This window comes from Nomia melanderi, chromosome 3, assembly GCF_051020985.1.
Source record: "Nomia melanderi isolate GNS246 chromosome 3, iyNomMela1, whole genome shotgun sequence".
NCBI classification, from domain to species: domain Eukaryota; kingdom Metazoa; phylum Arthropoda; class Insecta; order Hymenoptera; family Halictidae; genus Nomia; species Nomia melanderi.
Window position 1 is genome coordinate 12,127,362 of NC_135001.1, and position 16,836 is coordinate 12,144,197.

At 34.8% G+C, this 16,836-nt stretch overlaps 1 protein-coding gene across 4 annotated transcripts in view; it reads left to right on the plus strand.

The window, feature by feature from the left end:
- The window catches only part of LOC116428167 (uncharacterized), a 98,272-nt gene that overhangs the window by 73,110 nt on the left and 8,326 nt on the right, over positions 1 to 16,836 (plus strand). For all 4 annotated transcript variants that reach the window (XM_076366292.1, XM_076366293.1, XM_031979447.2 and 1 more), the window contains 2 exons: positions 6,723 to 6,816; positions 14,948 to 15,236. In XM_076366292.1, the coding sequence (XP_076222407.1) occupies positions 6,723 to 6,816; positions 14,948 to 15,236 (383 nt within the window). The remainder of the gene's footprint in view (positions 1 to 6,722; positions 6,817 to 14,947; positions 15,237 to 16,836) is intronic.

The following is a 16,836-nucleotide window of genomic DNA, read 5'->3' on the forward strand; positions in this document are numbered from 1 at the left end:
TAAAATCACTTTAAATAATTAAAAACATGTATAAAGATTAAATGATAGAAATTACTAACTGTGTATTACAAATTCAATGGAATTGCTGAAGACCATACAATCTCTGGACTGTTTTTTCTAGAATACCTGGTATCTGAAAATATAATCCATGCCTTAAGTATAGAGCGATTATAGTATATCTTCCGTGACAGTTCGATTTATTGGTCTGAACACACGTGGTGCTCCTTGACTCTAATATTTATTACTTTTTGATCTATGAATTTCCCGTTCCCTATGCCAGTTCGGTAATACACAGAAACTTCTTAGATTAATCTACTATTTGTGGGGTAGATTGATTACAGTATATAATTGTATTTTGCGGTTTGCACAGTCGTATCTTTTTTATTTATATACAAATAGCTTCATGATTTCCTCTTGTATACGTGTGTCTAATACAAAAAAAGACACGTTACAGAATAAATCTAGAATAAAATATAAAAAATTTAATATAATAAAAACTCAAGCAGTATATCTGAGGACAAAACGGCACAACCTATTGACTTTTTTCACATGTGGAACATAAACGGCATGATACGAGTAGTCGTACTTGAAACAGACGAAACTCGACACGTGTTTCAGATCAACTGACGAAATATGAGACTGAACAATTAATCGACACAATGTTCAATTTACAGTTAGGAAAACAGGTTATACGCCATTTAGTATCGTTTTTTTGACTTCAATACGTCGTTCCTTTGAATCAAATACATAAATAGACTTCGTTGTTTGTCACCCGTAACGTGTTTCTGTCATCTGTGCTACAAGACAAGTTATGCAAACGTGTGTATATTGTTTAAAATTGTTTCTAAGAAGAAAACAATAAAACCGAAACATTCTATCAACGAAACTGTTTCCCTACAAATGGTCTAAGAGACACGCGAAAAATGTTTATGTAAACTGTACGTACAAACATGTGAAGAATTAAATATAGTGTGTTTCATAAAAAATATAAAAGTAAACTAAAGAATAGTTTCCTGACTAACTACCATTGGCCAAATGCAGTCACAGATACGTCAAAGCGATAAATTACAGTCCATGAGATTTCGCCTTGGTAGCTCTCCTAGTTAATCCTCTGTTTACGCGATTGTTTACAGATAACATAAACTTCAGACTACAATTGAGAGTCAGAGACCCTGTAGTTTCTTTCTGCTTTTCCATAACGATTGACGTCAGACCAACAAGTGTGTTAGAGCAGGAAATGAAACGGTTTCTCGAATTAAAGCCACGTGCAATGTCGCCATTGCATTCTTGCATGCTCCGTGTTGGAGCCTTCTCTAGATCGTTCGAAAAATTCAAGTGAAACAATAACATTTCTACGTGTAACAGGAAGAATTGAAGCTGCGAGAGGATTTTTGTAACAATAAATTACTATAATATATCATACATCACATTAACATCTGTTTAAAGGATACAATATTAATTTACAATTTTCAACTTGTGACATCCCATGGATCATAACAAAAACAACAACCCAAAAGCATTTATTTGCATACCTGTTCGCAATATAATAATTAATAGAAATAATTTCATAATATGAACACTTTCACCTTCGTGGTATATTTAGATTGTAGAATCTGAAAGTGTTTGGCAATTTTTTTTAATATTGTGCCAGAAGGAAGTTATTTAGAAACAATGGTGGAGTGCAACACGTGATGTTCGGAGGCAGTTAGGTCGTTCGTGTTGTCTGAGAGAGAAACGCGAGAGGAAAAGATGTTTGGTCACATTATAGGCACTTTCCTATAATAGCGTGACCTTACGAGCTGTAGGTACATGCTCAGTCTACATATATAGGAGTACCACAGAATATTTTGGTGCGGTAGACGTAAACCAATTCATCAAATTCCAAATAGAAAGCAGAAAATGTATATTTTACGAACTATACGCTAAATGTCTTACGTTTATTACGAATAACAAAGATTCGGAGTAACTATGTAATCTGATTGTAGATTCTTCAGAGATCATTTATTTAAATGAAATAACCCATTGGCACATTGATAAATAACTGTAACGTTAAATTAAATTAGAAATAAATGATTACTCTAAAATACATATATCTACAGTGTTACCTACATTGTTAGTGCTGCAAAAATGTTACGTTTGCAGAATTGAAATAAAGTTTGATAAATTCAGTGAATTACGTTAAACGTATAACTACTTAAAAATTCATGAACAATAGATGAATGATAATACCAATGACAATCAATATTAAAATAAAAGGACTACTCTGAACATCAAAACATTTGTTAAATTATATATTAATATGACACACGACCACTTTTTGCATGTGTTTGTTTCAGTGTGTCGTAAGTAACTTGTTTCTGTTCGTAAGAGAACAAACAAGTTGATTTATCCAATATCCATCCGATATGCACGAAGTTGATAACTAATATTCACCATGTGCTACTCGAGTGACCTTTTAATTAGCGAAAAATCAGTATTTGCCTTGCATGTAGTCAAAGATGAAATTACTTTAATTTATTTGACTACCACATAAATATTTCTTTTCCTTGAAAATGTCTCAAAGCCAAAAGCTCGTCCTTGGTGACACCACGCGATCAAAATAGTGATATCTGTATCCACATGAAGGGTCTATTAAAAGTAGGGTAAACAGCTACGCCCCGTTCATTTGCATACCTGATACGAGGTAGATTATTAACCACGTTAATTCGTTGATTCGAGTCACGCTTGAAAATAATGTGACGGATAATAAGTTCTGAAGCCGTATATTTTGCGATCAAAGATTATTTACCACGCGAGCCGTACTTAGATTTCCTTGATCAAAAAAAAAAAGAAAAATATAAAGAAACCAGAAGTTAATGGAAGGCAAATTATAAAATATAAGAAAGAGAGCATTCTTGGTGCATAAATAAATCCACAGATAAAAGAAGAAATTGTTTATAACATTAGAATCTTATGTTAGACATTACATAGAAATGTAACTTCTATTTTGTAATATAAATTTATAATACTGTCTGAATATAAGGAAAGATGATCACAGTAGTACAAAGGAGATGACACATAAATTGTAGTAATGAGGAAAACAGAATAAATACTGTTTGACTGAATTCAGAGATTAGTTAGAGTATTGTATAATACTTGGTTATTAATAGTAAAAGGGAAAAAACAAGAGAAAGAAATAAGAGTTAGCAACAGAAATAAACGAGGAAATGAATATATACTTGCGTGAAAGAAAAAAGAATAATGTACATAATGTATATGATCTGAAATACGTGTATACATTTGTAGAAAACGAGACCAAATAGAAACTTGACCTAACAATTGCTGAATCTTTACTGTAAGTTTAACGAATTAAGGCTGCTGAAGAAAATCAAATTATTAAATTAAATTTAAACTTTAAATTAAAACAAATTAGATAAAAGTAGTCTATGAAATTTGGAATTTACAAAAACAGGTTTACAATAAAATAGCCCAAATATGGAGCAAATGTAAATGCTTTCGATATCCTGTTCCTCCACCGACATTTGCAATCTGATCTTGGGCTTCTTGGAATCTTGGAATATATAAAACCGTGTTGGGTTGCATAATACAACTAATTATGTAATACGAATCGCGTGGAAAATCAACACAGCACGAGAACGAAACTATATACATGTAATTCGTCAAAATATTCCTCAATGGGTTATACGTCGTGGTATTCCCAAGTTTCGTTGCTGCTGTTGCTGCTTTCTACGGTTCCTTTGAAGAATATTTACGCAAACGGCGGAATCGCCACTTGTTAAAAAATAATGTGACCATGCTACAGTAAATAACTTGTAAACCGTAGTAAACAGTGTTTGTTGAGAACAAGCATCAGTAGTGTTGAGGACAAATTTATTCACATGACCTACATAGATAAGAAACACCGTCAAAGGACATCATCCCAATATTTAAACCATTAATCTCATTAAATAATTGACTTAAGTGATGACGACTGATTCAAAACGAAACAACGGTTTCATCATATAAATAACATAAGTTATTACAATTCTATATAAATCAATAATTTTTACATGTCCTTATATAAATAATTTTCAATATTCTATACAAAATTAAATGTGTGTTTATTGCGAATAACTGTGGCCAAAGAAATCTTCGAATTTTACTAGGAAAACTTAAAACAGCTAGAAATAGAATTATATGATCATACTTTCGACGAAAGAAATGTTTTATGAGATATAAAGTCCATACAACTTTCTTTTCTATATTTCATTTTTTCCTAGGAATATCATCTGAATATTTTAATTATGGGTAATTTGTTTTTAATCTATGAAACTCATCGGGGATAAAACTCATCGACAGAAAAGGAAGAGAGGAATTGTCGTAGTTTGGGAAAGAAGGTGAAGGAAGGAGAGGAAAGAGAGGATAGAGAGTAAGATAGACATCAAACCATTCACTTTGCTTCATCCCGATGTAGGACACGGTCGTCTGAATCGCATTACGATGTAAAAGGGGATCCTTAGGAAAGTGCTGCACGTGAAAGACGATGTTCAAAATTATTACGCCCAATTTTACTGGTTACTCGAGGAATTCTTCCCCACAATGCCAGTGAAATTTATTAACCCTTTGCAGAAGAAAATTTTTTAAATCTCTAAGATTTCTATCCATAAAAGATTGAATTGTGCGTGGAAGAGTTAAATACTGGGAAAGAAGAAAATCACATACTAATCTTCCGTTGTTGAATAATTGAGCAGTTTATCTCGAACGTAGTTGAAGTCCATTAAAAAGCTGTTAAAAAATAAAAAGATGACGTAGAATTGTGACTATTATAATCATTAACTTGATTTGCTTCGAAAAATGGATTTAAACCATTTTCAAAATAAATAGCTCAATTACAATAAATTATTCATTTGCAGAGGTCGCCATTACGGCGGCATTCGAACGCCAAACGTTAAAAGATGAAGCTTGTCGTTAATGATTTATATTTTTTAAATTTTATTCTGCAATCTACTTCCATGGCATATGTGAGATATGTAATTTCCACTAGAAAAATGATAAAAAGTTAACCATAAATGTTGTTAGTATCGGTGGGTTGTGAATATGTTAGTATTTTACTTTATAGGTAACTTTTTTTATTAATAAATCTTAAAAGACGAAGTGGAGGATATATGCTTGACGATCTAATCAATATCTAAGTATAAACAAATGACGTTATGGGTACATATGGTGTCGTTATAGCAACGTCATAATGTAAATTCGTAGCGTCACAAGCTGCTGACGTGATATCGAGATGTGGAGTCGTGAGGACAGCTAATTTTAAAAGCCAATATCTGGTGAACGAGCATGAATGAACGTTTCAGAAAAAATGTTGTAATATTATTCTATCGATGAACGGTAGTATGACGTCTTAATATGTCATAATGACATATATACGTAAATTCTTGAGCAGAAACTTCGAATAATAAAACAACGTTTTAGAAACAGCGACATAGTGAAATAAAATTTATTTGTTCCTCTTGATGTATATCTAAAGAAAAAGGCTTATATTCCTTTTCAAAATGATGCTAATCACATTGGGTCACTAAAGTTACATCATGAATTGTTTATAAAATTCAACATATTACGGTTTAAATATTGAGAAAGAATTAATTAATTATTATCCAATTTATTAATCTAATAACTCCATTATATTATAATGAAATACACGGAAATATTAAAACATTACGGAACAAAAATCAATATATTGGATTAATAATTTTAATATTAAGTATAACAACTTTAGAGTAACCCTTGATCTTTAAAGAGAGCTTTTTATCGATTTGTGTATAAATATATGGAGTAAATTATAGTGAAACGCAAAATATTATAATGGGCTTACATATTTATCTATGAAATGGATGTACATATAAAAGATATATTATAAAAATATGAATTACAAAGCAGGACCAATTGAAATGTATAAAACTAAAATAAAATAAAATCAAATACGCGTCTCTTCTTGTGCACACATATTTACATACATTTACATTCTCGATCAAATTGTGAGTCACATCGTAAATACATATCTTTCAGTACATTGATTTTTATGCAAGAATTGTCTTCAACAAATTACTGTGACAGTAAATATATTATTAACGAAAGCAACCAATTCCTTTCATTTACGTCATAGAATCATTAATTTAAACTTCCTTACGGTTAATCTGTTATCCAATTACGTTTCTCATTCGAAACATATGTGTATTCGTCATATTAAAATTGACATTACGATGAATCGGTAACTGATAATTTTCTTTCTCTCCTGTATACGGATTCTTATTAGTGCTAGAAATAAAAAAATGAAGATCAATGAGTCAACATTTCTTAGTTTATTACGGAAATAAGCCGTAACTATGTAGTCGTAAAATTCTAACCAGACCGTGGATTTATAGTTGTTAGACCGAGTACAAACATACAAGGCTTAATAAAATGACAACTTTAACAACCGTTAACAATTAACCCAATATATAATTATAATCGATTATACGGATGTTTCATTAATTCTTTAATTATAATTTGCATTATTTCTCTTAATCAGCAATACGGGAATTTAGTTCCTATTTAATTATCATTTTTATTTTCAAATCGGTCTATAAAATATGAATCCGCGCAAACATCCGTAATGTAATAACAACGTTCACGATTCACATTATTGTAACCGCATTTCCCAGTTGTGATGGTGAAAAAGAAATGATTCCTTTTTGTTACAGATCCTCCCGTCGACAGTGTGTACATGATATGCGGGGTGCTGATTGCTATGGTACTAGTGGGCGTTATTATTGTTCTACTAGCTATAACAATCAGGTAATTATGTACTTTGATATATTCACTATTCCACAATAATGTATACCACAATAATCTACAGTAGGATTTGAATTATCTAAATGTCGTTAATTTGCTAAGAAAAAATATTTTTAAAATAATAAAGATCATTTATAAAACTATAAACATATAAAAATAAAATTCTGTACAATAATACAATTTCTTTTTAATATTGTCCATTACTTCACACGTGTGTTGTGTAGTAAATGCTTATACTAATCGTTCTGGCAAAATGTCATCGTTTGACCACTGCCCATTACGTACTTTGTATAATCCAGATACTACTGTGGTTACATTCCCCCAGGGAAATTTAAATTTAACGCGGATAATTTATTGAGTTCTGTATTGGTATCTCAGGTGCGAAATATTTGGGAATATTTACTGAATCCGCCAGAAGGTGCTATGACCTATCTGAACAGATTTCTGTTGTTCTTGGCAAGGGAAGTGCACCACGCGGGCACAAAAACAATCTCCATAGCGTGTAAGAAACAGCTTCGAGAGCTTCCCCGGTTCAACACAATATGTAGAAAACCAAGGATAGAGAGCGCATGAATAAGTCAAATTAATTGGATTTCGTAGGCCAGCTAGATAATCCCGCGAGGGAAGGAGTCACGATACAACTGAAAATAGAAAGTCTACAATTGGATACAATTTAATCGCCGTTCCAGGCATTAATCACATTTTAATTGGACGTGCATCAACAAATCGCGTGTATTCGACTACTAAAGTTCAATCCAATTAAGGTCGCCCGACGAATGATCTCTCTCCTGTCTTCAGTTACCGCCAGACGAATTCGATTCCAGATCACGGGGCGTTATCGATCATTTGTTAACTACCCTTACGAAGAGAAACAACCGAAACAACTAAGATTCTATTAGACAATTTCCCGAAGCATTCAAATTTGAAACAACAAACAAAAATTTTATTACATCGAATACAGAAGAAATGTTGATCCGTCAGACTGAAAAATTCGAGAAAAGAAGCCAAAAGTCATTGTTCCGAATACGGAATGAATGAACAATTATATTTGATCAATGGAATGATCGATAGGAGAATCATCGTTAATTGATGTTCCGTTTATAACAAAAGTTAATAAGAATTGTTGCAGGAATGCAATACGAATACGTATTTTGCTCGTCAATCTCAATTGTATGAACAGAACTTTTACGAGTCGTATAATTTCTTTTGTGGAAAAATATCAGCATGTATTGACTCTAAAATTTCAACTTCATAGGTGACAAAGAATAGACAAATGCAACTGCGTCGTAGTTCCAATGTGAAAATACAAATGTAAAATCCAATGCCATTAATTCTATTGTATGTTCGTATTTATCATTGGTGACGCTAGTCGAGGGGAACAGGACTTCCCCTTCTCCACGCTCTTTTGTGCATCGTGTAGCGTAATCCAAGGTCATCAGTACCATTGACATTTCGATATTTTATATTTTATAAAGTACCAACGCATTTATAAGTTAATGATAACAAAAAATTGAATATGCAGATGGTAGAGTGGAAATGAATACATATCTGTGCTTTTAATTGAAAATACAAGGGGACGATAAAAATTAATCAGAGTACATTTTATTTAAATTTATTTACTTATTTTTTAAGATCCTCACATTTTTTGGAACGCAACTAAGATTTGTTCATTTTATGTTTATTGTTTGAGTGTGGATTAACGTTTAAGCTTAGATAAAAATTTATCGAGTGAACAATTGTGTGTTGAAGTTCATGTTTCACCATGGCCAATGAATTCTGTATACATAGATTCGCTCAGCCCTGACTTGTATCCTGTTTAGGAGAATACCACTTTCAATGGAGTAGCATAATAGAGAAAGTAAAGGCTACATCCATAAATTTTTAACTGACTCCTGTCTTATTAGTGTGCGAATAAGAACACGTTTCTTACATCTATGAGACAAAATTATTTCTGTATTATTACTGTACCTTTATCGTAATTTTAATTTTCGTACCCATCGAAATTTTACGGACGAGATACCGAAATTCATTCTGTAACTGATGACAAATTCTGACATACTCTCAAATATACGGAAGCTTAAGACTCAATCCACAGCAAAGTATGAAAAGTATTTGTAAATACAAGAAAAATCCCGATTCATTTTAAAAGCAAACTTTATGTCACTGATGATTCACATACTTATTAGCTAGTAAAAAATTGATGATAAAGCATCAAATCACATATTTTGCCACAAGATGCGTCATCTTAGTCATCTTAGTTATATTTAGCTGCAAATAGATCGAGTAATGCACATGCTTTAAAATAAAGAAGATTTAAAACCATATTCGCGTTACTTTTAAACAAATTCATTACTTTTTCAAATTTTTCAATGACTTCAAACATCTTGATCAATTTTATATTTTAAAATTCAATTGCTAGCCCATACCTTTGCAACGTTAGTGTATATTTTACTGGCTGTGCGAAATACAATCTTTCGCGAAACAAACATTATACTCACCATTTTCCTTTTACATACACCGTTCCCCTCTTGCAATCTTACAATTCAGGAGAACATGTTCTTCCGAGCAACATTTATTAGGGGATTTCAAGTCCGATAATTCCAAATCGGAGTCATCGGTCACGTGATCAATGATATAATCAGCTTTCCAAGCGGATTCTGTGCATCAGTGAATTCGACGTGAAGATCACGTGCGAACTCGCGTGAAAGAAACGCGGAAATCCTATAATCTATAAGAGAATTTCTTTGTAAATCCCAATAAAGGATTTTATCTCGGGTTTACCCATCTATAAGTTTTCCTGTTCAGCGAAATCGTACATAATCAAGATTTCGCAAGAAGGTTTCCCCAGTGCGATGGACGAAAACCCATTATTTTTCTTTCACAGTCTCGTTTGATTTCACCGGACACATTATCCGCCACGGACGAGATCCAGGAACGTTTTATTGCGATACGCTTCCGTTGATAACTTCCTCGTTAATTTCATTAACTCCAAGACTTTGTTCTTCTCGCTAATATTCCTCGCGCTATCTGTCCAGTTCCTGCGACAACGGCTTAACAAGAATATGGAGTGTTAAGCGTTCTCGGTAAAATCGAGTAGTCTCATAGTCACACCTGGGGCGTTCGATATGTTCCCAGGAAATGTAAATAAAGAACAAATCGAAGGACACATTTTGTTTTTCAAGTTTAACCGTTTGACAAGTTTACGTACACTTGAATTAACTGCAAATATAGTGTTCTATTTACAGTTTAATGAGATAAATGTACCAATAACTAACCAGTGAAGGTTATATTTAATATTTAATATTTAATATTTAATGTTTGATATTTACAGTATAAATATGTTGTCTTTACACCCTAAATTGGTTAGTTATTAAAATGTTTACCTTAACATTTTCCGGGATCTTATCGAATATCCCTTGTACGCCCGGAATCAATTAACGCGTTCGCATCTCTTTGCTCAAGCACTTGTGTCTCCGCAAACAGAGCGCGGGATTCAGACAAACATTGAAACTAATGTTTCATTCTAAATACATGCGTCGGAATTAAAAGGACAACATAAACCATTAATCATGAAGATGTATTATTTCCTCGTTTCCCTTGTCACTAATCGGCTGACTCGTCACCGGATTTACTTGGGACAGCATTAAGATTTGGTAGAGATGAACATATTATATACTCTTAAGTGTCCAATTGTCCCATTCCCTTTCTTACAAATTCTACGCAGTTTGTTCTCCTCCTTCCGATATCTGTTCCCCCTGTTCTATATATTTAAATTGTGCAATTGTTTTCATTCTCTCTCTTTCTTCTTTTCTTGCAATATACTTTGGTCTTCCTTACAACACCCATTTTCGATAGTTCCTTGCCGATTTGGGTACCTCGACTTTGTTCCTCCTTTCCTTTCTTTCCTTCTCTATCCATTCTTCTATCACCTGTTCTCCCGTTCCTCTCCATTCTATCTGCCTCTTTCCTGCTTTCCCTTAAGATCGGGTTTTCTGGTTGAATTATTATATTTACAATTAAAATAATATTAAATAGTTTTTTATTACCACCTGTAGGGCAATATTTTTCAATAAAAATGTTTAAATACATAAATAAATTTATATACAGTTGTAATAAGTAGAGTACTATTTTTCCTGGTACAAATTGTTTACATAGATTAATCATTTACATAGATAAATTATTACTCGGAACTTCGAATTCGTAACCTTGTTACAGTTCCCAATTTCTCTACGCATTTGATATATTATTAAAAAAGAGGCACACATCTAGTAACAATTTTCTTATACCTATTTTCAAACTTAAAGTATTTTTAACAAAATCAGAACACAATTAAATCGAAAGAGATTAAACGAATGAAACGATCCTGAAAAAACGAAAACGCGATTCGGTCAAAGGAGACCCGAAGAACGTGGCAGGGTTAATTAGTGATTTTTAAATTAATTTTCAATTGTAACTTCAAGGAAGTAAAAACAATTGCTAAAGTTAGGGAAGAGTTAGTCAGATCATCTGTACCAATGAAACTCTCTCGAAAGAAAATCGAAAGAGAAAATACTATTATTGAGCCGGCATTAACGCGGTGCATTGATTTTTATCTCTATTTCCGTCCAGATTAGTCCGAGAGGCGCATGTGCACCATTCACGCCGCGCCACCGGTGCCACGCGACACGCAAATGGTCAGATTTCAGTCTCGGTTTTAGGAGCTTCTTGAATTGTTTGGTTTCCCCGATTCACCAGGAATCAGAGATGAGATACCTTGCACTATTTCCTCGCTTATAGACACAAGGCGAAATATGCATGTTAAATTTGAAACTCCTCGTGATTTGGTCGAGTGCCAGAGACTCGATGCCTCTTCGATTCTCATCAGCCTACTGATATTTGAAAAATCTTCATCACCTTTGTCCCCGGAAAATTTGCTAACTGTAAAATCCTTTAATCCAATCTTTCCTAAACCTTTGAACCGTGTTAAATCGTTTTGGAATTTTTCAAAGGTCAATTTGTAGGCGTGAAAGAAATGTCATTTAAAATTTCGAGCGCTTCTTCGTGTCGCACTTTAATATCAAAAATGAATACTTCAGCTTCAAACTGTTTTTCTGAATCTCCTCTGAATCTTGTTCCGTAATCTTGCTTATTTTAATGAGTGTTTTGTAGCGTCGCGTCGCTTCGATTTGGAGCGCCAAGAACAGACAAGCAAAGACGCGCAATACGTAAATCCCAACTTGCAGTATAGCACAAAAACATGCAGCAATGTTTATCAGGCTGACTGTTACACGACTGATATTGAATTGTACGGTGAGTCAGACTTTATCGCAGTACCTGTGAAAACTAGAAAGACATCAATAATCGTTTAATCACATATGTATATGACAGTAAGAAACATACAAAGGGGAAGAGTTGACAATAGGAAGTAAGAGTAACAGTTAAAAATTGCAAAGAACGGAAGCATTAATCACGATGCGCTTAACTGATATCCGTATCTATTTATAATTGAATTTCACAGAAGTAACTAAGAAGGATATAGGTGCTTCAAACGATTATCAATCTGCTATATACTTCATCGATGTTTCTACATTATTGCAAGAATAAATGCAACATCCTCTTTTTTAATCTTGTTTCGAGGAACAGTTTGATTTCATACTCTATCTACGATCATTGGATATTAAAAACAAACCAATGTGGCTGTTAGGTAAAGTCGGTGCATATACTGATTGGTTCAGGTGGTTTTGTAATGTGGTCGTAACGTGTACACGCCCAACGGAGCAAGAATAGATGCTAATTAAATAGATCGCTCGATACACCGAACTTCATCTATTCTGTCTAGACACCTGTTTGTTTATGATTCGGTTTCATTTCAAAACTTAAACAAATTATCTTAACGATAGAGGGTGTACAAACATATGTACATAAAAAATCTATTTTACTTTATTATTTTTCATCTCTAAATGTCTCTTAGTTCGAAACAGTTACCAAGTGCTATCAGGTGTGAATATTCAAAAGCTTTCTTTTGCCATTATTTTATTTGCAGTGGAGTAATATATGATGATATTTATTAGAACAGAATCAATATAGTAGCAGATGTTTTTTAATTATTTTTAATTCTCTATCATTATGACACTATTTTATAAATAAAATGCGAAGCGGTTAGTTTAAATAAAGATGCAATACATGCTCACGCGAGGAAAGGGCATAAACTTGTCGTAGGGGAAATTTTTCAAATTTTGCCAAAACATTAAGAATATCCCTAATTCATTCCGAATATGCTTCACAGAAATGAATACTTCTGATAAATTAAGCGATCAGTTTATTGTGGCTTCGAAAATGAATTTTCAAGCATCCCACTTCTGTTTATCGTAATATCAGTACTGATTATTTAATTACGAGTTTCCATAACACTTTCGATTCTCGAGCATTGAGTCATAATTTCTTCTTACAATTAGCAACACTGGATTTTGCCGCGAACACAAGGAAAACGTGTTCCTTTGTACTCTCGCGTATCTTTCATCACTCGTTCACTGCGTGATGCTTTTAATTCAAGGAAATTCACGGGAATGTTTAAGAAACGTTAAACGAGTGTTTTGAAATTGATCTCATTTACAATAAAAATTCCGATCAAATGAAGACTAGAATTCAAAAACTTTCCATATCCTACTGCAACAACATCGATACCAGAAAAAGAGAGAAATACTTTCATTCGAAATTAGAAATAGCGCGCGGAACGCAACGCGGGATTCAACGTACGAATTCAAACTTTCAAAACAGTTAGGGCTAAGGACAATATCTGAAAAGGAAATAAACGCGCGTCGCTTTGCAAATTGTTTGGTACGAAGTATTTCACGCGGAACGTTCGAATCAGCGAAGCTCCGATACGGTAACTTCGTATTCGGTTATTTAAAGACATTGTTCCTAATTTCAAAAAGGTTCGCGTAGTTCACAACCGGCCTTTCCGCGCGATGCGACGCGACGCTACGCAACGTCTCGCCGGTGTGACGACAACAAGGGAGCCGAGCGAGCGAGCGTGTACCGTTCGAATTCCACGGAGGACGCGAACCGATTGGTTGGCGCTCGCGGCGCCTTCCAATCGCCGCGTCGTACCGGCGTGATGTCACGGGGCCGATATATAATAACGTCGCGCGCCATCCTCTGGCTCAGACCTCAGTTGGCTTTGAAATGAGCGGAACGAGGTAATCCTCGGTGAGTTGTTCTCGCTGCTCGCACGCCCTTCGGGAGTGAGAGAAGCCGGGTGGTGGTTCTTTTCTTCGGCCGTTTTGAAGGCAGAGCGAAACGGAGTCTCAGCGTGTCGTCCAGGCGATTCGTTTGCGAGTCCAAGTGTTTGCGTCTCCACGACACCAAGGATTTTGAAAGCTAGTCAATTCACGAACCGTGTCCGCCGTTTTAGTTTGGTGAAAACACCTAGCGCCTGGGATTAACCGTGATCAACCAGGGGGATACGAATTATATAAATATATATAAAACAACGGTGTGCCGGCAAAGTTAATTGTACGCAAAAAGAAAAAAAGGGAAACCAAAAGGTGGGCTGCTCGAGGAAAGAGGATATTTGAAAGCGCCGATTGAATTACTGCACACACACACGTATACACACTCACGCGTAAATATATACATATATATATATATCTATACTATAGACAGAAACACGCGCGCACCGTCTCGGCGCCCGTTACTAACAGCAAGGAATTAGAAGGACGTTCGAAGTCAGGAAGTGGTTCTCGCTACGACACATGGTTCGTTCGTAACGAATGCTTCGCAGGCCCACGATGGAATAGAAAGGTTTAGAAGACAAAGAAAGAGTGACAAAGAAGGCAAGAGAGAGACAGTTAGATAGAAAGGAGAGAGAAAGAGAACAAAGACTGGCAAAGAGCACGTTGTCCGATAAATTCCGTTTATTTACTTCGGTTGAAAACGAACTCTCGTTTTCTTGCCTTCCGCTTTACCAATTTGTTCATTTTGTTTGTTTTCCTCGCATAATCGTTACAACTCTCCGCACGCGAGAGTTACAACACAACGCAATCCTGAACACCTCAACGCGATCCGACAATAAGCTCTCGAAGCTGTACCTGAGATACAAAAGAAAAATGGTTGGGAGCAACGGAACTATGATCGCGATTCGCCTTGTCCGCAGCAAATTGCGGAAACGGGAGGATCATTCGAATGCTGTGCATCCGGAACCGACCGTGGTTCAGACGGCAACATCGCCGATCTCCACGATCGTTGCGTCGTCCTATTCTGTCGAGGGTTGTTGCACGCAGATTTCAACGACCACGACATCAACGGACCTGGGTAACAACACAGCTGGCGAACAGGATAACGTCTACGTGACGACCAATGCAGCTGAACAATTCGTCTGGCAGTTTCCGCCTCCTTATCCACCGCCTCACACACCGGCACAGTATGCGTTGTGCAACGGCCAGGTTGGTAGATTGTTTTTCTTGCTTCTCTTCTCTTTAGTTTTCTTTTGCTTCATTCTTTTTCTCCGATTTTCCGTTCCTTTTTGTTTACACCGCGAGAGCTTGCGATCTCGAAGGAAACAGGAGACTAGCGTGTATATCTCTCCTTTCTGCTCCTTTGGTACCAGCTGCGCTAACCAGTAGAGCCAGTATTACCAGATTTCACTGGTTTATCCCCCTACCCGACAGGATATCTCCAGGATCCTAACCACCATTGCTATTTCATTCGGGGAACTAGACCAATTTTCATCTTGAGCACGGTACATTGATATTGACGAATAGTTCCTCAGACTATGAAAACACTCAGCCCAGTGGTACTCACTTTACATCATAATGTCAACAATAGAACGGCCGTTAGGACACTGAACCATATACCGGGGGGCATTCTTATTGACATGTGGAAGGAAAGATGTTACTTTGAATTTTTTTCTTGACAGAATAATCCATATAAAGGATAGTAAATTGAAAATTTTAACTTGAGGTAGCAGATACTATTTATTGTCCTTTTTACTGTTCTTTCTGTACAGACACCTGCTTATTCAAATTTCTTAACTTTCATTGTTTTATTGAACTTTTGATTTAAAACATTTTCGACGTTTCTAATTTGGTTATCATCTGATAAAGAGATTGGTATTTTTACCCTCCAAATGAAAGTGATGTCCCCTTCAGTTATTAAAGTATTACTGTGTTTGCGGTACTATTTCGGAACTGATCGATTTCCTCCTGCTGCTTTATTTACTAAGTTATGACAGCGCATTAATCTATTACAAAATGTGTCTCTACCAACAAAAATCAATACATTAGCAGCACAAACAATTTTCTTGAATTACTAATATTTAAAACATGTATATCGAATGTAAAAAATTGATTTTTTATACTATCCCGTTTCGTATCGAATGTACAGAATGTGTTCATAACCTCACTTTCCGCTGTCAAATTTAAAACACGTATACGAGGCAGTCCATACATCATATTTTGAATTCTTACAACAGTTTATCCAAAATTGGTCATTATAAAAATATTCAGTGAATATATGTGTAAAATCAAACTTAACAAATATTTCAATAGGTCATACGTATGTTGATTTATATTTTTATGAAATAAATTCAACGACAATAACGGTCGATTGTTTGGTATTTGTTGATTTTATTCAGTTTGTTGTCGCGCAATGGAAAATAAACGTACAATTGTGTTTCTGTTAAGTATTGGCTGCGTTTAATGAAAATGCATAACGAAAAGATATTTATACATTGTATATTTAATCAACTTTTATTCGTATATTTTATCAATTTATTTACGTTTATTGTACGTATAATTGTACAATCTTGTGCAACAGGTTATATATACATATATATATATGTATATATAGGAATAATGTGCGCAACTCGAGTAAGCTACCAGAAATTAGGATATTCTTGATGACGATAAGACCTTTTAAAATTGTAGTTAATAATAGTTGATGGCGCTATCGATCCTCCAAGGACGAGGCTTACGGGCAGACGGCCTGGCAAACGAGTTGTAAGGTCGAGGCTCAGTCCCAGGCTCGCCGCCAGAAAAATCCCAA